Here is a 20,604-nt window from a genome sequence, read left to right as displayed (position 1 = left end):
GCATGTTAAAAAAAAACAGTCTGAGATGTTTCAGGCTTTATCACATGGGATGTTTTCCTGCTGGAAGTAGCCCTTAGAAGATGGTCATAAAGGGATTAAGTCGAAGCTCAGGGTAGCACTCTGCGGGAGTCAGTATGGGTGGGCAGAGGGGACTTGCTGGAGCGGGGGGGTAGTTGAAGCTTGAGGAATGCTCCTGGAGGAGCTAGAGCTATGGAGTGAAAGCACTGTCTAGTACTGTCACTAGAGTGACATTAGACATTGGAGTGACAAGAGGGGGCTCGGAAAGTAGAAAAGTCCTGCTGGAGTTAATGCTTATTTATACTTTTAAGTCGTGTGATCGGCAAGACCCATGGCGCCTGTCTTGTTCAAAGTCGTGCATTTATAATTCTACATGCTGTTTGTGTTGCTCTGCAATAACACTTCCGAAAGTGCTTGCAGGAGGATTTTATGTTTCTCCATGTTGAGTTTCTTTGCGGGTATTTTGTTTTTCTGAATGCTACAAGAGGCGGGAACTGGCGGACGTGCAAGAAATTTTTGGTGTCAGCTGCAGCGAGGGCTATGCGACTACGTGAGGCTGCACCGGAGAACTATGAATCAGCCTTAATGTGAGTGATATGGGTAAAAAGCCGAGCAATACTTAGTGCTGGAAGGAAGGAAAAAAGAAAGGGAAGAAAAAGTGGCTGGGTCATGACCTCACCCTTGGGTGCTGTAAGTGGCTGGGTCATGCCCTCACCCTTAGGTGCTGGAAGTGGCTGGGTCATGCCCTCGCCCTTGGGTGGTGAATGACGACTGGTGAGGGTCTTCTGGGCTTCTTTGAGGCACTGGCTGAGACGTATGTAAGTCATGAAGGTGTCAGGTAACTAGCTTTCCAGGGTCTGTATTTGCTGTTGCGATAGACCTTTCAGCGCTGCTGTGGTGTCTGCTCAGATTCCAAAGGAGTGACTAGAGCAGGGGTGCCCAACCCTGTTCCTGGAGATCTACCTTCCTGCAGATTTCAGTTGCTACCCATATCAAACACACCTGAACCATTTAATTAGGACCTGAACACCACTTGATAATTACAGGCAGGTGTGTTTGATATGGGTAGCAAGTGAAATCTGCAGGAAGGTAGATCTCCAGGAACAGGATTGAGCACCCCTGGACTAAAGTATGAGTCTAGAGGGAAGCCTGAAAGGCGAATGACTTCTTTGAGGTGTTTTTAAAACCAGAATCATGTTACTGGCCAATTGTTGTCTTCCACAAATAGGGGAAAAGGGGGACATGGGTTTTGGGATTTTCTGAAATGTAAAAGTTTAAAGAGTGTTTGAAAGGGGTGTGCGGGGGAGGGAAAATCAAATATGTAAATGAAATGTATTTTGCCTGTGTAACAGAGTTATTTTGGTAATATTATTTTCACTCAAAATCCTTTTTTCTATTGAGTATAATTTTAATTTACTTCATTTGTATTATTATATATATTATTTTATCGTTTTGAGTTCATGCTTGTATGTGACTTTCAGGACCTGTTCAAGTGTACTGTCACTTTAAGAGTGTATACTCGTTCGTGTGCGCGCTCATCGCTCTCTCAGTTCACTTCCTTCTGAGCTGAGAGAAGGTTGTCTCGTGGTTAATGGAGACATTAAACGGTAATATTATTGACGGTTGATTGTATATTTTAAATCTAAAATGTTTGTTGCTTCGCTAAACATACTCTGTGATGTGGAAATATGAAACTGTGGTTCTAAATGGTTGTGATTGAGATCGTTTGCATTTGTGAGTGAGATTAGCACATATTAGCATGCTGTAATTACTCCTCGTGTGCCAACAGGTTGTTTAATGAAGATCATAATCACAGAATGCATGTTTTCAACACATTTTCCATTTGTGCAGGTATGTTTTTGTATTGTTGGTAGTTTTTGTGATTTCATGTCATTAATATTAATTTAGTCTTATGTTAAGCAGATTAGTTTAATACATGTTCTTTCAAGAAATCGCTATCGCAGTTCACTTCCTTCTGAGCTGAGAGAAGGTTGTCTCGTGGTTAATGGAGACATTAAACGGTTGTTTAATGAAGATCATAATCACAGAATGCATGTTTTCAACACATTTTCCATTTGTGCAGAAAATAAAGACAGTGCCAAGCGGTAAGAGGTTTGGAGTCCTTTATTGAAAAACAACAACACAACGCAGGACGGATTCCACTCGTGTGGGACCCGTTACAATGGTGCCGTGACCTTTTAAGGATCCATCTGAAGACCGACGTCTGCTCGCTCGCCGTGGAAGCTGCATGGACTGGTTTTAGGTACTTTTCAAAGACAAAAGGACTATTTTATATAAAGTGAGGTGGACTATATACATTTTTTTTCTCTCACAGAAGACATTTTCGAACTGAATTCAGACTCTTGAAATATACATTTGCTGACTGGTTACTGTTATTGATTGCCATTGTTCAGTACAATATTTAAGTTCATTTATTGATTTAAATTTGAAGATAATTAATTGGTACAATACAGCAATATGGCAGAAGGCGTTAATAGCTTTGCTGAAGAGATGAAGGACAATGAGGTGTTTGACCAAAGTATCCAGTTTGGTAGGGGAAGGGGTTTTTTCAGAATACCTTCTGAACCTAGGATGCCAGGGCCTACTAGCAGAGCATTTGATACACCTGTTCTGACTTCTACAAGATATGTTGATCGTGCCATGCCATCTCCAATTAACCAAAATTCAGATTTGAGTTCACTCATCAGTGAAATAGCTGAAAAAGTAGGACAGTCTATTACTGCTCAGCTACGTTCTGATAACAGTACAAACCGTAGTAATTCTGAACAGCCAGCTGAGATGACACTGTCTAATGTCAAACTAGTGATGCAGTCAGATGTAAAAGAGCCACCAATATTTAGGGGCGATGGTTCAGATAAATTAACTGTACAAGAGTGGGAAAATATTATGTCCCTGTATCTGAGAAAACGTGCTATTCCGACTGATGAGCAGTCACAAGAAATATTGGATAGGCTAATGGGGAAAGCAGGTGATGTAGTGAAAATTAAATTGCGTAATAACACATCTGCTGACTGCACCAGTAAACCTCGCTTGATCTTTGACATTTTAAAACAGCATTTCAGCACCATCTCCTATTCTAGTATGCCCCTAGCCGATTTTTACAATACTTTACCGATGCCATCTGAAGATGCAATGGAGTATTGGATCAGGCTGAACAAGACAATGGATGTTGCCAAGGAATGCCTGGAGAGACAAGGTCGGCGCGTTTGTGATCCAAGTCATGAAATCAGCATGATGTTTATCAAGCATTGCCCAGATAAGTCTCTTTCTAATGTCTTCAAATTCAAATCAGCAGAGAAATGGTCAGCTGGTGAGATACAGGAGAGACTTGATGAACATATGCAAGAGAGGAAAGCTAGGACCTTCACTAATTTACGCAGTTTGAATATAACTGAACATAGAGCTTGCACTCAGAGTCCTGATGTTGTTGAGACAGTTGCTTCTAACTCTCCTTTGTCCATTCCACCTTCTCCTATGGTGCAGTCTGGCAGTGACAGTGCTTGCATGAAAAGTCTAGTGAGTCTATTGGACCGTCTTGTCACTCAACAGACCCAATTCCAAGTTAGCCCACATCATCAAGCTACAACATTTCAGACTTACCGCAAACCATGCAGGGTTTGTAGATCTTTGGATCATTCAACGGTGTCACATTGTAGACAGGATAACAGATGTCTGAAGTGTTTAACTCCTGGACACTGGAAAAAGGACTGCCCTCAGCGAGCTGATCGTAACCAGCATCAATTGGAAAGTGGAGCTGGCAGACCACCTAACCAGTTAAACTATTGAACCCGCATTATGGAAGGGGTGATGTGGGTATGGATACTAAATACCTTCATGAAGAATGCGATCTTGCCCAGCTCTATGAGAAAAACTGTAATAGTGCTCCTAGAGGGACCAAGATAGTTGTACAATCTAGTCAGAAAGTCGAAGCCTTCAGTAGCCTTTTCTATGTTCCTGTTCGTGTCAATGGCCACGTTATTCTTAACGGAATGATTGATTCCGGTTCTATGGCATGCACAATCAGTAAACATGCTGTGGAGAAAATTAGTTCTGCAGGCATTTTGCCTGAAAAAAAGCATTCAGAAGAAAAGATTGTCTTGATCGGCTGTGGAGGTCAGCAAACCCAGCCTGATGGTTTCTATGATTTGGAGATCCAGTTCTTTGACACTCGGTGTGTTGCACCTTGCTTGGTCGTGCCTGGCCAGCGTGATGATCTTATTCTGGGCTCTAATATCATTAAACACTTAATTCATGAGCTGAAGAACAACAATGATTATTGGGACATTGCTTCTAGACCTGACAATAAGTTTGATGAAGACGTTCAGCAGTTCTTGTCAATGTTTACGGGTGTTGAGCGTTGGAAAGGAGAAACTGTTCCTGACAAAATAGGCACTGTCAAACTCACTCAAGCGGTGGTACTTTTACCAAAGCATGAACATTTGGTCTGGGGCCGTTTGCCATCTAATGTGCCCATGTCGCCAGGCAGCACAGTGATCGTTGAGCCGACCAATTCAAAAGCTATGCCTCGAGACATTCTAGTTGGTCGTCTTGTTGTACCACTTTGGGGTGACAGGTGGGTGCCTATGACAGTTATGAATCCGACAAATAAAGTGATCACATTGAAGAGGAACAGCAAAATGGCTGATGTGTTTCCGTGTATTGCATCTGAAGATTTTGAGATTTTTCAGGGACTGCACATTACTCTAGTGGAAAACAAGTCAGATGATTCATGTAATTCCTGTGCAGCTGACCACATTGACAAAAATCTGCTGAACCTGGGTCTTGAGGAAATTGACGTCAACTGGAGTCAGATAAGTGATGATTGTAAATCTCAACTTACCCAGTTACTAGCTGATTACCAAGACATCTTCTCCAAGCATTCATTGGACTGTGGTGAAGCCACTGGATATGTGCACCGAATACGACTGACGGATAATCGACCCTTTCGATTGCCTTATAGGCGAGTACCTCCTGCCCACTATGAAAAATTAAGGCAAGTTCTCACTGACATGGAAGAAAAAGGTATCATCAGGAAGTCTTCAAGTGAGTACGCATCACCATTAGTGATGGTGTGGAAAAAGGATGGTGGATTGCGTATTTGCACAGACTTCAGGTGGTTAAATGCCAGAACTATGAAAGACGCACACCCCTTGCCTCACCAGGCTGACTGCCTGGCTGCACTTGGAGGAAACTGCTTCTTCAGCACTATGGACCTCACGTCAGGGTTTTATAATATTCCAATGAGTGAGGAGGACAAAAAATATACGGCTTTTACTACACCGCTAGGCCTTCATGAATATAATCGAATGCCTCAGGGGCTTTGTAATAGTCCAGCCTCCTTCATGAGAATGATGCTTGGGATCTTCGGAGACTTGAACTTTTCAAAGCTTCTATGTTACCTTGATGATCTCCTTGTTTTTGCACCATCTGAAAGTGAGGCTCTGTCCAGGCTGCGTACAGTGTTTGATAGACTGAGGGAGAACAATCTGAAACTTTCACCTAAAAAATGTCATCTACTTCAAAGTCAAGTAAGATTCCTTGGCCATATCATTGACAGTGGAGGTGTGTCAGTTGATCCAGCAAAAGTGGAGGTCATCACAAGGATGACTGCTCATGATCTGATGGATAATGATGGCTGCACACCGTCTGTCAAAAGGATTAAGTCTTTTCTTGGCATGGTATTTTATTACCAACACTTTATTCCAAACTGCTCATCTATCTCTAAACCTCTTTTCGGCCTTACAGCTGGACAGAAAAGAAGAGGAAAATTGTCTAAGGAAAGGAAGTTTCAAGGCACTTACCGTAAACTTACCCCTGCAGATTGGACTTCAGAGTGCCAGGTCGCTTTTGACAAACTTAAGACTGCTTTACTGGAGTGTGTCATGCTTGCACATCCTGACTTCAATGAGCCCTTCATTCTTTCTGTTGATGCTTCATTGGACGGGCTAGGGGCTGTATTGTCCCAAGTGCCAAAAGGTGAACTACAAGCCAGACCCATTGCTTTTGCAAGCAAGACCCTCAGTACATCGCAGCGCAGATATCCTGCTCATAGACTAGAATTTATGGCTCTAAAGTGGAGTGTATGTGAGAAGTTCAGCCATTGGCTGAAAGGCCACAAATTTACCATCTGGACGGATAATAACCCTCTCACATATATTCTGACTAAGCCAAAACTTGATGCTTATGAGTTGAGATGGGTTTCCAAACTGGCGGCATACACTTTTGACCTGAAACATTTGCCCGGAAAAGCTAATGTTGTGGCGGACACCTTGAGTCGCGACCCTTTTGTTGAGCCAATTGGACGGAGACTGTTGAATGAGCCGTATTCTTACTTGATGCAGGAGGCCAGTGGGATAGGCGAAGATTCCGTTCACGATGTTTTCAGGGTCAGTAGCCATATTCAGCCAAATCAGCCCATGGAGTGTCTTTCGCAAAGTGTTGACTACAACGTGGATGAAGTCAAAGCTCTTTGTCAGTCACACTGCAGTTGGACAGACGGAGCAGAGTCAAGAGCCCTTCATTTAGTCCATCATGTTCAGATGATATCGGGTTGTCAAGAGACTTTACCAGTGCTCTCTGCCCAGGAACTCAAGGACAGTCAACAGGAAGATCTGACTATATCCAAGGTGTTGTCATTCTTGATTAGACAGAGACGTCCATCAAGAAGAGAAAGGCATGGTGCAAGTGCTCAAGTAATAGGACTGTTGAAGCAGTGGAGTAAGTTGGAAGTTAGAGATGATGTGTTATATAGAGTGACGAAAGACCCTTTGACTAAGAGGAAAAGATTACAGTATGTACTGCCTGATAGTCTGAGGAACAAAGCTCTGTCTGGTATCCATGATCTCGCAGGCCATCAAGGGCAGGACCGTACTATTTCACTTGCAAGACAACGCTTTTATTGGCCTGATATGGAAAAGAATATCAGAGAATATGTTCAATGCTGTCGAAGGTGTGTCCTTGCAAAGTCACCAGAACCTGCTGCTCGTGCCCCTTTGGAGAATATCAAGAGCACTGCCCCGATGGAGTTGGTGTGCATAGATTTTTGGTCAGCAGAAAATAGCAAACAATGTTCGGTGGATGTCCTCGTAGTTACTGACCACTTCACCAAGCTTGCTCATGCATTCCCTTGCGCTAATCAAACAGCAAAGCAAGTTGCAAAAAAGCTTTGGGACAATGTGTTTTGTGTCTATGGGTTTCCAGAACGCATACACTCTGACCAGGGCACAAATTTTGAGAGTAACCTCATAGCAGAGCTTCTTCGTCTAGCTGGTGTTGCAAAATCTCACACAACAGCTTACCACCCAATGGGCAATGGTGGCACGGAGCGCTTCAACAGAACCTTGGGTAATTTGCTTCGATCGCTCCCTTTAAAAGAGAAATGTCAATGGCCACAACAGATCCAAACTCTCACATTTGCTTACAATGCAACTATTCACGAAACTACAGGTTATGCACCTTTCTTTTTGATGTTTGGCCGCATACCCAGACTTCCGGTTGACATCATGTTCAATCAAGTACTCGATAACCCCGACATTGCTGATTACGACTCTTATGTCAAGTCTTTACTGTGCTGCTTGAAAAATGCTATGGATATCGCTCAAAAGCATTCCTCTGTCGAGCAAAGACATCAGGCTAATCAGTACAACAAGCGTGTTAAAGGAACTCACTTGTCGGTGGGGGATAGAGTATTGGTGGCTAATAAATCAGAAAGAGGCAAAAGGAAGTTGGCCGACAAATGGGAAGACGGAGTGTTTACTGTTGTTGAAGTGAATCCTGACATTCATGTTTATAGGATAAGGGATGCATCAGGCCGCACTAAAGTTGTGCATAGGAATCTTTTACTGGAAGTGAATTTCTTGCCAATTGTTGGAATTGATAAAGAGCAAAGTACCAGTGAAAATAATCAGCCACTGATCATTGTGGAGTCTGATCAGAATGGAGCAGATCAGGACTCAAGCGAAGACTTGTCTGCTGTTTCGTTCACTGAGAGCTCAATTCAATCTTCCTCTGACTATCCTTACCCACTTCCTGTTTGTGAATCAGACCGCAACCCTGTGGTTCATGTGACTTTACCTGTAGATTTAGAAAACTCTCATGATTTGGATGAGGTAGACACAGTGGATGCAGATATCCATCAATCTCCTGGTGCTGCCGATGAGTTGCCTACAAATGAGAAACATGAACAAGATTCAAATGAAATTGCACAATACTTACCTGGCTCTCCTGACTTACTGTGCAGTGATCCATCGTCGAGAGGTGCTGAAAATGCTGATCTTGTCAAGCCTGTTAGAACGAGAGTTGGAAGGATAGTTAAATCTGTAAACAGATTGATTGAATCTATGGTGCAGATGCCAGTTTCAAAAGTTCAAGTTGTTTAAATTGAGAATTCATTTTGAAGTCTTAGTAATTTAATGTACTGACATTGTTTGTGACAAGTCAAGTTTAATAGAGCCAAGTGCTGTGTGGTGTATTAGGCATCACATTAACTTATAGGGAATTTGAGACTTGATCAACCTCTTGTTTTCCTTAACCTTGAAATTGAGGTAACTTTTATGTTGGTTTCGTGAATTAGATTTGCGAGTCACTTGTGCTAGTATCGTGTTCACTGGGAATGTCTTTTTGGTACATTGAAAGATTTTGATGAAAATAAGGAGGGGTGAATGTAACAGAGTTATTTTGGTAATATTATTTTCACTCAAAATCCTTTTTTCTATTGAGTATAATTTTAATTTACTTCATTTGTATTATTATATATATTATTTTATCGTTTTGAGTTCATGCTTGTATGTGACTTTCAGGACCTGTTCAAGTGTACTGTCACTTTAAGAGTGTATACTCGTTCGTGTGCGCGCTCATCGCTCTCTCAGTTCACTTCCTTCTGAGCTGAGAGAAGGTTGTCTCGTGGTTAATGGAGACATTAAACGGTAATATTATTGACGGTTGATTGTATATTTTAAATCTAAAATGTTTGTTGCTTCGCTAAACATACTCTGTGATGTGGAAATATGAAACTGTGGTTCTAAATGGTTGTGATTGAGATCGTTTGCATTTGTGAGTGAGATTAGCACATATTAGCATGCTGTAATTACTCCTCGTGTGCCAACAGGTTGTTTAATGAAGATCATAATCACAGAATGCATGTTTTCAACACATTTTCCATTTGTGCAGGTATGTTTTTGTATTGTTGGTAGTTTTTGTGATTTCATGTCATTAATATTAATTTAGTCTTATGTTAAGCAGATTAGTTTAATACATGTTCTTTCAAGAAATCGCTATCGCAGTTCACTTCCTTCTGAGCTGAGAGAAGGTTGTCTCGTGGTTAATGGAGACATTAAACGGTTGTTTAATGAAGATCATAATCACAGAATGCATGTTTTCAACACATTTTCCATTTGTGCAGAAAATAAAGACAGTGCCAAGCGGTAAGAGGTTTGGAGTCCTTTATTGAAAAACAACAACACAACGCAGGACGGATTCCACTCGTGTGGGACCCGTTACACCTGATTGATCTGTTTTGCTTTTTTAATGAGGAAAGTAGTTTTCTAATCAATAAAGGGTGGATGCTTGTGTTGAAATTAGAGGTTATAGTGATTTTTTTGAGTATCTAAGAAAAACCAAAAAAAAGGGTGAACAGCATTGAGAGGTGCTGTCTGTATGGATAGACAACCACTGTGAAGAGTAACAATGCATTTGGAGAGGATATTGAGGTTGATGGACTGCCTGGAGTCGATGTTGAAATCTCCTACAATTAGTATTTTATCAGTTTTAACTAGTAAGTCAAAATTAAAATCAGAAAACTCTTTAAGAAACTTGACATAAGGTTTATACACGATGATTTAAGAGAGAGATAACTTATTTTTAAATATCCAGAAGTGTCTGTAAACAAGTCTTTAAAAACGATGTCATGTGCATGTGTAATGGAGGCCAGCTCTTTAGCCTTCTTGTTAGAGCAACCAATTCTCATGCAAACAAGGACTCGCGGGTTACACATGCAAAGTACGTGTTTAGGGGAATATTGTTGTACTTTCCATTAGATTAATTTGAACTTTAAAGCAGCTCTTTAGTTTTACATTTCTGTTCCCATCTGACTTTGGAGATAAAAAAGCAAATCAACCTCAGATGAGCCAAATCTACCGATCACAACATTTCCACAAACCAATGGTGTTTTCTGCTCATTTGTTACTGATGTTTAGATGTAAGATAAAAAGAGGCTCATCAGCAAAGTAGAAAAGCCAAACGTATAGGCCACACTAAACCAGAGATGCCCAAACTTGGCCCATGGTAAACTTTGATTTGGCCCGGCATCCCATCTGAGAGGGAAAATGATGGGTTTAAAGATTGTGATTTTTTTTTTGCTTGTTTGCTATATTGTTAAGCTAAAAAAAAAGCTAACTTAAATTAAATATTTAAATTCAAATGGTGTCATTTAATCAGATTTTATTAAAAATGTACATACTGTCACCCATTAGATATAGGCAAAATTGTTAAGTAATTAAAGGGTTACTGGCAGGTTCCCTTAACACCTAGAATGCAAGAGATTACTGCATTTGTGACATCTTCTGGATATTACTTTTATTTTGTAATAAGAATCAGATTGCAAAACACGCCGACAACGTTTTATAGATCAATAGGGATGCACCGATACCACTTTTTTTACAAACCGATACCATTACGAGTATTTTCATTTGTGTACTCGCCGATACCGAGTACCGATACTTCATAGATTTGGTTTCCAATGAAGTTTGTTAATTTTTTTTTGCCTGATGCAAGGATGAACACACATCTTTTAACTGAAGGCTGTTCCAAGCCAAAAATATACACACATTGTTGATAACCCTGCGAATCCAGACCTTATCTATTAATGATTAAGCATGGACATTTAAAGGACTAGTTATCCTTGTGCTTACATGCGTCCATGACTTTACACTTTACACAAAGTGTGTGCAGTGTAAGTTATCCTGCTGACACTCTCTTGGCATTGCATATTGGGGATGCATAAATGGCAAACGCAGTAATTACTTTTTCCGAAGTTCAGCTCTTCTTTTTTTTGCTTTTGATTAATATGCATTTAATGTAAAAAAAAAACAGTAATGAATACGTATACAAGAGTTTATCCTGTGTGTGTGTGTGTGCACGCATCTTTTACCACTGAAGTCGTTCTCCTCAAAAACTGAAAGCTTCTTTGTCTGGCAATATTTCGGCTTTCAATCGAATGAAAAGTTAATTTAGATAAGCCAATATTCGAAAATTGCAGTAAAGTAACTGTGAATTGCTGCCACACATTGAATCAGAGGTCTGATCTGATCTCGCTCTCGCTGTCATCCAGACATCGATACACAGACGCCACACAAGTCAAGTCGCAAAACGGAGGCTTGTACCAGCTGACACAATAGCTGAAGCCTTTGCAAAATCTGTCAAAATACAGCATTGAAGTTAACAGGCATAAATGTCTTTGAGCCGAAAAGTCTATCTGTAGGATTTCTGTATAAACACAATCAGAGCCAATGTTATGTAAAGTTGTGTAGACTAATAATTATATTAATTCTAATAGAATGAAAATTTCATTGCATTTTTTTTTGTTTGATAAAAAAATATACGAAAACAAATAATGTTTTTTAATATTAATAAAAAAATAAGCTTAGCCTATTTAAGCTTAACGGTTATATAGGCTGCCATTATGCAAAATAAACAAGATATTTAAAAAATATTATTTTACTGTGTACTGTGTTATAATGTATATTGTACAGTAACAACTAAATGTAGGATATCTCGCTGTCATTTAAAACATGCAATTCATAACACACCAGAGCTGCAGACCTGTGTATGCAGTGTATAAATTTACAGGACGGTGTTAGTTACTGCGCACCATGTTATTGAACTCCAATATCTCTGAGGGAGATTGTTACCAGATAGCCAATATTAACTTGAGAGATTTAAAAAAAAAATAAAGGGCATTTTAAAAAAGGAACAAGCAACAAATAAACTGGTCCTATCGATTTTAGCACCTGTCTGTCACCGACTCGGTCCCAGTCATTCCCCTCGCTGGCCAGCAGAGGTCACCATCTCCGGACTTCTAACCATTACGTCATCCATTCACCCTGATTCCAGCACACCTGTTCTCCATTCCACTAATGACCCACGTACCACATATAAGCAGCTCTCACACACACTACTGTGTGAAGTCTTGTTTAGCCCTGGCCAGCATTTCTGAGCGTTCTATCCTGCTTGATTACTACTACAGCCCGTTTCACGACTCTGCTCTGTCTTCTGCCTGCCCTCGACCAAAGCCTGTTTCCTCGGACTCTGATTCTCGCCGCCTGCCCCTGACTAAAGCCTGTTACACGGACTCTGAATCACGCTGCCTGCCTCTGACCCAAGCCTGGTAATCACACTGTGTCTGTTATCTGCTACTTCCCCTTTGATGTGTATGTTGTATGTCCGCACAGCCGTGCGAGGTGTTGATGTTTAAGTGTGACTTAATAAATACTGCAAAATGGATCCCTCCGTGTCAGTCTCCCCGTTACACTGTCATATTGCCAGTGTATGCTGTGTAGTGTGTGTAGGCTATAGCGCTCTTATGCAGCGCATGTCAACTGCCGGCTTGTGTGTGTGTGAGAGAGAGAGAGAGAGAGAGAGAGAGAGAGAGCATAAAGAGCTCAAAGCTAGCAAATAACCAAAAGCAAGATCATATCAATATAAATATTCCATTAGCGATACTTATCAAAATATTTCTACATTTACCTGGTGTTTATTGAGATTGTGTGATCTGTATAGGCTGGCTAATCTATACAGAGCTGTAAACTGCACGTGCGCAGTGACGGCATTGATGTTCAGCTCTGGCGAGAAGCTTTTATTTAGCCTGTAGTCTTTAGATTTTTCATAATGTTCCAATACTTATTTTTTTTATTTAAAGTTTATAAATAAAATGAGTGCTAGCTTGTTTAGCTGTGATCACTAATTATGCAATGATCATATTGCATATTTGGTTTATTCTTCAGTAGCCTATTTACTTGTTAATAATGTATTTTATAAATGAATATAATTTATATATAATACATTAGACATTGAGGTCAGGTAGGACAACAAATCACATCCATGCATTGAAGTACTGCTGAGTGGTATCGGTGCATGGGATCGGCCTTTCATGTCCGATACGACCAAGTATCGGGTGCATCCTTACAGGTTAATGAATTCGGTTATGTTGGGAATTTCGGGTTGTGCAGTTTATTTAGATGACAGTTGTTACATTGGAAACAGAATCTGGAGCGTGCTCACGCTTTATTCTCTTGGTTATTGGAAGCGAAACTCCCTGTAAATTTGGCAAAATGAGAGTTTGATAAAGCAACAGTGTTCCTGTTTGTTTTGGTTCTTTTTTTGTGACTTGCAGAGCCTGCATGGTTGCTGATTTGTGGGTGGGTCATCTCACCTGAGACCCATTATGTGGTGCCTATAAAAAGTCCAACATTTGACATGAGAAGAGAGCTTGATTACCCTGACCTCCCTGCCTGGTGTTTTGACTATTTTATTTATTGTATTCATTTTTAAATATTATAACATTTATTTGAAAATTACCCAAGCCAACTGCAGCCCATGGCCATAAATGATACTTGTTTTTTTGGTCCTTTATACAATAAAGTTTGATTATCCCTTCACTAAACAGATGTCATAACATCTAAACCCCTGTTATTACATCACAGAAGGTATTTATTTGTGACCAATAAAGCATACAGTACATCATTAAAGTTCACATGTAAATAATACTTTGCTCAATGTCTACATTCGTGACTGATCCTGAATGAAACTGATGTCAGCATGCAAATATGAGAAAGGACAAAACATTAATATAGAGAAAGCTAAATATGAACAGGGGTTTTCTGTGTTATAAACAAATGTGATACAAAAGGTTATACAAATGAAATTCTGAAATTTAAAATGAAAACTACGTTTAAAATACTTTTTTCCTAGTTAGTTTATATTTAACATTTCAGAATTAATTTGCTGTCTTTATATATATATATATATATATATATATATATATATATATATATATATATATATATATATATATATATATATATTATTTCACGAATGTTCAATATGCAAAAAAGGGGAAATTGTGTGATGTACTGAATGAGAGATGGGTGCTGATATAGAATAATCACAGTCTGAAGCTGCTGACAGAAACATCAGACTGAGGACAGAAACACACCAGCTCTAAGGTAAGAACTACACACATCTACAGTCTTTAACCAATGTCATCTTGATGATTGTAAATCGTGTTTGGATCCTGATTTGAGTTTTTCAGTGTGTTTCTTCCTCAGAAATGGCTCACTCTCTATATTTCCCTCTTCTCCTCATTGGTGAGTGTGTTTGTAGTTTTATCCATGGTTTATAGTTTCATTAGGTTTGACTCTGTTCTGAACAACATTAAAGCAAAGTGTCTCTTTCACAGCTCTCTGCTCCATATCTGAATGTGTTCAGCGTCGATATTTCTGTATAAATGAGAAGAAGAACTGGACTGAAGCTCAGAGATACTGCAGAGAGAAATACACAGATCTGGCCACTGTTGACAACATGAACGACATGATCCAGCTGAACAAGAGTGTGAATGTGAATGATAGAGGTGTCTGGCTTGGTCTTCGTGGTATAAATGACAGTAAATGGCACTGGTCTTCAGGTGATCCTGTGCTGTTTCTGAACTGGGCATCTGGACAACCAGCCGACAGTGATAATTGCACTGTTATGAGTAATGGACAGTGGTTTGTTGAAGCATGTAATATCTCCTGGTTTTTCATCTGCTACAACAGTGAGTACACATAATGCTGAATATGTTTAAGTCATTATATTGCTTTACTAATGATAATAATATTGAAAATTAAACATGTAGATACCGCCTGTGTCATAAAAAGATGCTTTATAATAACACATTATATGATTCTGTTTATGTTTGTCTGAAGTTTTGCTGTGGCAGATCTCTCTAAAATCAATACAAATAACAACACACTCCATTGATAACAAGCATTTTTAATTATGCTCCTATTAATCAAGTCATTTATTATTTAATCAAATCATTCATTGATTACAGTGAGCGGAGGACTGGTGTTTGTCAATCAGTCCATGAACTGGACAGACGCTCAGAACTACTGCAGACAGAATCACATTGATCTGGTCAGTGTGAGGAACCAGAATGAGAATCAACAGCTGGAGAAGTTCATTAATGACAGAAACTCATTTGGATCTGCAGTCTGGATCGGTCTGTTCAGAGACACATGGCAGTGGTCAGATCAGAGCAACTCCTCATTCAGATACTGGAAATCAGGCAAACCTAGTCTTCCAGATCATGAACACTGTGCAGCAACTGAAAAGTTCACTCAGGGGCGATGGGGTGACTACTTGTGTAGTGGTAAATGGCAGCTTCCTTTTGTGTGTCATGAAGGTGAGCAGATCCTCCAAACACACTCAATCCATCATCATCTCTAGATCTCTTAAAGTTGACTCTACATGTCTGACATGTCAAATTCCTCCACAGTGTTTGTTCTGCATGTTGTTGTTGATCAGTCTCTCTCTAGTTTCTGCTTTGTTTTGTGTCCAGATAAACTGATTGTGATCCAGCAGAATCTGTCGTGGTCTGAAGCTCTGAGATACTGCAGACAGAATCATGTGGATCTGGTCTCGGTTCAGTCAGTGGAGATGCAGCGTCGTGTGATGAACGTGGTTAAACTGGCGTCTACTGAGGCGGTGTGGTTGGGTTTACACAACTACTGCAGCATGAACATGTGGCTCTGGGTGACTGGAGACATGGTGTGCTATCAGAACTGGGCTCCAGGGAACGGCAGCACACAGGAAAACTGCAAACTGGAGAACAGAAAAGGAGCAGTTCAGTCTGGAGGAGATCAGACCTGGATCAGCCTTCCTGAATCTCACAGACTCAACTTCATCTGCACTAACTACTGAGAGAAGATGTGTCTGTGTGTTTACTCACATTTACTGTGTTTTAACATTTATATGTTTGTTTTGTTTTTGTATAGGCTCTGAGTGTACCTGCTGTTTGTGCTTTAAAAGTAGCCAACAGTTTTATTCCTGTATTTTATCTATCTAGTATAATTTGCTTTTAAAGTTTTGACACCAATGTTTAAGATTTTAGGCTCTTCTGTTGAAGATTTTAGTTATGTCCAAGTCTGTTTAATTGTTTTCAGAAACTGTTTTCTAGATCTTCTGGTGTTTGGTGTCTTCATGTTTTGCTCTGATCAATATAAATGACTGGCTGAATGTGATTCTGTGAGCAGCAGATCTTCAGTAAAATATGATCTATGATCACCTGAATCAAATCGGGTTTAATCAAAGAGTGTACTCACATTAGGCTATCAAAACCAAGCCTGAGTGCTCCATGCCACACCCCGCTGTGGTGCGGTGTGGTGCAGTTGGTTGGCTCTGGTCTGGTTGGAAGAGGAGTGCCAAAGCGGGAATTAGTTGGGTTCAGACTCCGCATGAGTGCAAAGTGTGCCCAAACATGAAACTGTAGACACAATGTCACTTTTAAACAACAATTTCATATAAATTTATTAATTACTCTTACTTCTCAACAAACATAAACAGTCATAGTTCATCAAAGATGCAAACCCCTCACTGCACTTCAGCTGCCAACTTCAGCAAACCTCCTAAAACTACAGCATGATGATGTTTATGAACATTTAAGGGTGTCAAAAGTGTTGAATATGTCTTAGCTGGTTAGGCTGGGAGCTGACCAGCTAAACCAGTTTGGCCAGGCTGGGAGCCCAGCCAAAACCAGCTATGCCCAGCTTAAACCAGGCTGTTCAAGCTGGATTTAGCTGGTCACTTTCCAGCCTGACTAGCTAAGACCAGGCTGGAAATGTCTGGAAACCAGCCTGGAAGTGGCCAAAACCCCTCTAAAACCAGCCTGGTCAACCAGCTAAAACAAGCCAACCAGCCTAGGCTGGTTTAAGCTGGATTTTTCCTTTTTGGAGCTGTTGTGGCTCTATATCCATGTTTGGTATCATTTTAAATGTGTCTGTGTGATTGATGTCAATTTTACTGTAATATTTTACAATTTCACTTGCATATGCTGATCTGGTTCTCGGCTTTGATAAAATCTTTGCCAATTCAGAGATGTTACAGTAAATATACAGCATCCATTACTCGGATAAATCAAAGAGTTGGAGATGCAGACCTGACCAGAGAAGTAAGTTGCAGCATAAGTCTCAGGCCGCATTTACACTGCACTGTTCAAGTGACTCAAGCGGATGCCCTTCCAGCCACAACCCATCTCTTGGAAAACGTACACACACGCACTTATACACTACGGACAATTTAGCCTACCCGATTCACCTGTACCGCATGTCTTTGGACTGTGGGGGAAACCGGAGCACCTGGAGGAAACCCACGCAAATGCAAATGTGCAAACTCCACATAGAAACGCCAACTGAGCCGAAGTTCGAACCAGCGACCTTCTTGCTGTGAGGCGACAACACTACTTACTGCGCCACTGCGTCGCCACTCTCAAACCATAAGAAACTAAATTCTCTGCTCTGATGAGACTAAAATTGAACTCTTTGGAGTGAATGTGTTACGTTTGGAGAAAAGCAGGCAGCGCTCATCACCAGGCTAATATCATCCCTACAGTGAAACATGGTGGTGTTGGCATCATGCTGTGGGGATGTGTTTCAGCAGCAGGAACTGGAAGACTAGTCAGGATAGAGGGAAATGTAGACTGGGAGACGTGCCAAAACAAACACACCGATATACTGGACCGCTTTAAAGAACAGTATCCTGCTGATGACGCTACTTACCCTCACAGTAAGGACGACATCACTAAACTCATAATCACAACAAAATTAAAGTAAACTAATTAGTAACATGACTGTGTCACATGACAAAAAACGCACCATCATTTTCGAAAGACTCCGTTTTCACAGTCTACACTACGACACGAAAATGGCGTTTTTAAATCTATCCACTTTGGAGAGCGTTTTCTAAAAGATAAGTTTTTGTTTCCTAAAAACGCTTCTCAGTGTGGACGGAAGGGCAAAACGGAGACAAACATTTGCGTTTTTAAATGAAAACACATTAGTGTGGACATGGCCAAAGCCATAGAATCTAAAACATAATATGAACAGTCCAAAAGTCAATAACACAGGAAGACAAGAAATAAGGAGAAAAAGACTCAGCAATGTGTGTGTGTGTGAATGTGTGGTGTATAAATAGTCTATGTAATCAGTCAATCATGAGCTTCAGCTGTGTGTGTGTGTGTGTGTGTGTGTCAGTGTCAGATAGGTGCAAAGACTTCTGGGAGTTGTAGTACAGCAGGACAAAGGAAATATTCTCCACTGGAAGAAATACCATCGGCAATCACAACAAAGCCCCCCTCTAAGAGTGGCTTCCAGATGCTCTCAATACCATCTAGGAGGGAGGTGGAGTGGAGGCAGAACTGAGCAGGAATGAGAACCATGTACCTGAGATGAACGTAGAGCTGTGGAGGACCAGGGGCCTCATGTACGAAGACTTGCATGGAAATCATACTAAAACATTGCGTACGCACAAAGCTGTGAATGTGTGTACGCAGAAAAAAAAATCAGATGTATGAAACACTGCGTACGCCGAATCCCATGCCTATTCTTTTGTACATCCGAATTAACGTGAAACTGAGCGCAACATGCACGAGCACAAAACCCCTCCCTGTCTCCTCCCCTGTATGAATATGCTAATGACTCTACTTTGGCAAAATCCAACGAAAAAGCAATGGCAAAAGTAAACAAAAAGAGGAACTTTGAATATAATGTGGATATGAGGTGCTGCTTTTGGAGTTAGACCGGAGAAAAACTGTGTTATTTACAAGTTTGTTCTCCGGAATTGACAACAAAAGAAATAAATAGAGTGGGAGAGTTTAGCTGATACGGTTGACACAGTTGGGTCTTAACATCGCACTGAGTGGATTAAAAAAAGAAATAGTGTGATTTATAGGTGTAAAATGTTGTAGTTCCCATATCAGTCTCAGTGGCGCAGCTCGTAAGGCGTAGTCAACATGTTTTGACACATTTGAGCATGAAATCCACCGTCTGATGAACTCTTTCTTCTTTTTTCATATACATATCAGATTTTGCCTACTATTTATCACGAGAAAGACAAGTAGGAATCATTAATAAGTCTGTGCGTCATATTTTTATTTGCACATTTATTGAATGGAAATGTTTCTAATTCACGCATGCAAATTCATCTTCAGATAGTGTCTTTATAGCAATGTGCATGCAGTCGATCGCTCCGATTACATTGAGAAAACAGGCGACCGCTGCAAATTGTGCTTTAATGTTTAGCTGGTCAACTGTATGGTATGGAAACCTTATATACCTGCTAGATGAACCCGTCTCATACAGCTGCCATTGCAAGGCTCAAAGACACTTTGTAGAGAGGAATTTAACACAACTGCCTCTACGAGTCGCCAATGGAAATAAAACAGACACGCACAAAAAACTGTGCGTACGCCAGCCATGAAGCTGGCGTGAAGCTGCGCACATTCCCACGTTCAGTTCATCGTTAGTAAATCCAAACGTGAGCGATTCTGAGCGTGAAACCTGGTGTACACAAAGTTTTTGTGCATACGCAGCGTTGATACATGAGACCCCTGGAGTGTGGAGTTGCAACAGATCTGGGGGTTTTGTCAGGAGGCATCAGACAAACCCAGTTGGTCTGGAGACTTTGGACCTTAAAACATAAGTGGATCAGGAGGCATTAGTGGATCAGGCAGTTGCATCGATGGCTCTTGCATCTGTAGCTCTGGTGGCAGCAGTGGCCACTCTTAGACCTCACGTGGTAGATTAGACAGCTCCTGCAGCCCTGGGGGTGGCTGTGGCCATTCTTGGAGGTCAGATGCACTGAGAGGTCACACGGCTCTGCCGGCCATCAGTGAGACTCTGAACAATTAGAGAATTATAGAGGATATGGCATCTGCCATTTGGGCAATTCAAGAGGATCAGGTGCTATCTGTACTTGTGGTAGCATCTTTTATCTAGGCAGAATTATTTACATAGTTTAGTACTTTCTTGTTTTAGGCATTGAAACTAAACTGTTTTTGTAAAATCTATTTTACATCTTTTATGCTCTCTTTTACATTGTGTCTATTGCTGTTTTGTGTATTATGTCCATACTGTTTGTTTCCATTTTCTGTGCAAAGCATTTTGTGCAGCCATGTAGCAGTTGGAAACGTTGGAAACGTGCTACATTAAACTTGAACTTAATGATGATTCGTGATTGGCAATTTGGTGCCCTGAGTCATATTTATGTTTTAAATTATATATAATACTGTGGTGGGGAAGGCATGATCGAACACCCAGAAAGGGGGGAGAGCAAGCGGAGACACCGGCGGCTGGATAGTGGTCTAATCATAAATAATCATTAATACCTGTATTTTCTAGTGATTGGGCCAGAGAGACACCTTCATAAGGGGAGGAGAAGGAGAGAGAGGAGAGCCTGACCATTCACAAACTCGACACACACAGACATGCACATGAGTGCCCAGCACAACACAGTACAAATAAAAAGTTTGTGCTTACC

General features: G+C 40.7%; 2 protein-coding genes and 1 long non-coding RNA gene across 3 annotated transcripts in view; all 3 read left to right on the top strand.

Annotated features, from left to right (window-relative positions):
• The window catches only part of LOC147842925 (uncharacterized), a 959,952-nt gene that overhangs the window by 748,996 nt on the left and 190,352 nt on the right, over positions 1–20,604 (top strand). The window lies entirely within an intron of this gene.
• si:dkey-88n24.9 overlaps positions 1–20,604 on the top strand; it is a 203,030-nt gene that overhangs the window by 99,854 nt on the left and 82,572 nt on the right.
• Positions 14,357–16,355, top strand: LOC147842932 (C-type mannose receptor 2-like). Its single transcript, XM_087260540.1, has 4 exons — positions 14,357–14,399; positions 14,492–14,845; positions 15,125–15,475; positions 15,632–16,355. Exons 1-4 carry the CDS (start codon positions 14,363–14,365, stop codon positions 15,991–15,993), a joined length of 1,104 nt encoding a protein of 367 aa, XP_087116666.1. The 5' UTR covers positions 14,357–14,362; the 3' UTR covers positions 15,994–16,355.

This window comes from Danio rerio, chromosome 7 (assembly GCF_052040795.2).
Source record: "Danio rerio strain M-AB ecotype USA chromosome 7, GRCz13ab, whole genome shotgun sequence".
NCBI classification, from domain to species: Eukaryota; Metazoa; Chordata; class Actinopteri; order Cypriniformes; family Danionidae; genus Danio; species Danio rerio.
This window is presented reverse-complemented; position numbering and strand designations above follow the sequence as displayed.

Bases quoted from the DNA above. Each gene is read 5' to 3' on its own strand.
- LOC147842932 (XM_087260540.1), top strand. From the start codon at position 14,363: ATGGCTCACTCTCTATATTTCCCTCTTCTCCTCATTG. The intron at 14,846-15,124 runs GTGAGTACACAT...CATTGATTACAG, and splicing joins GTTTTTCATCTGCTACAACA to TGAGCGGAGGACTGGTGTTT. The intron at 15,476-15,631 runs GTGAGCAGATCC...TTTTGTGTCCAG, and splicing joins TCCTTTTGTGTGTCATGAAG to ATAAACTGATTGTGATCCAG.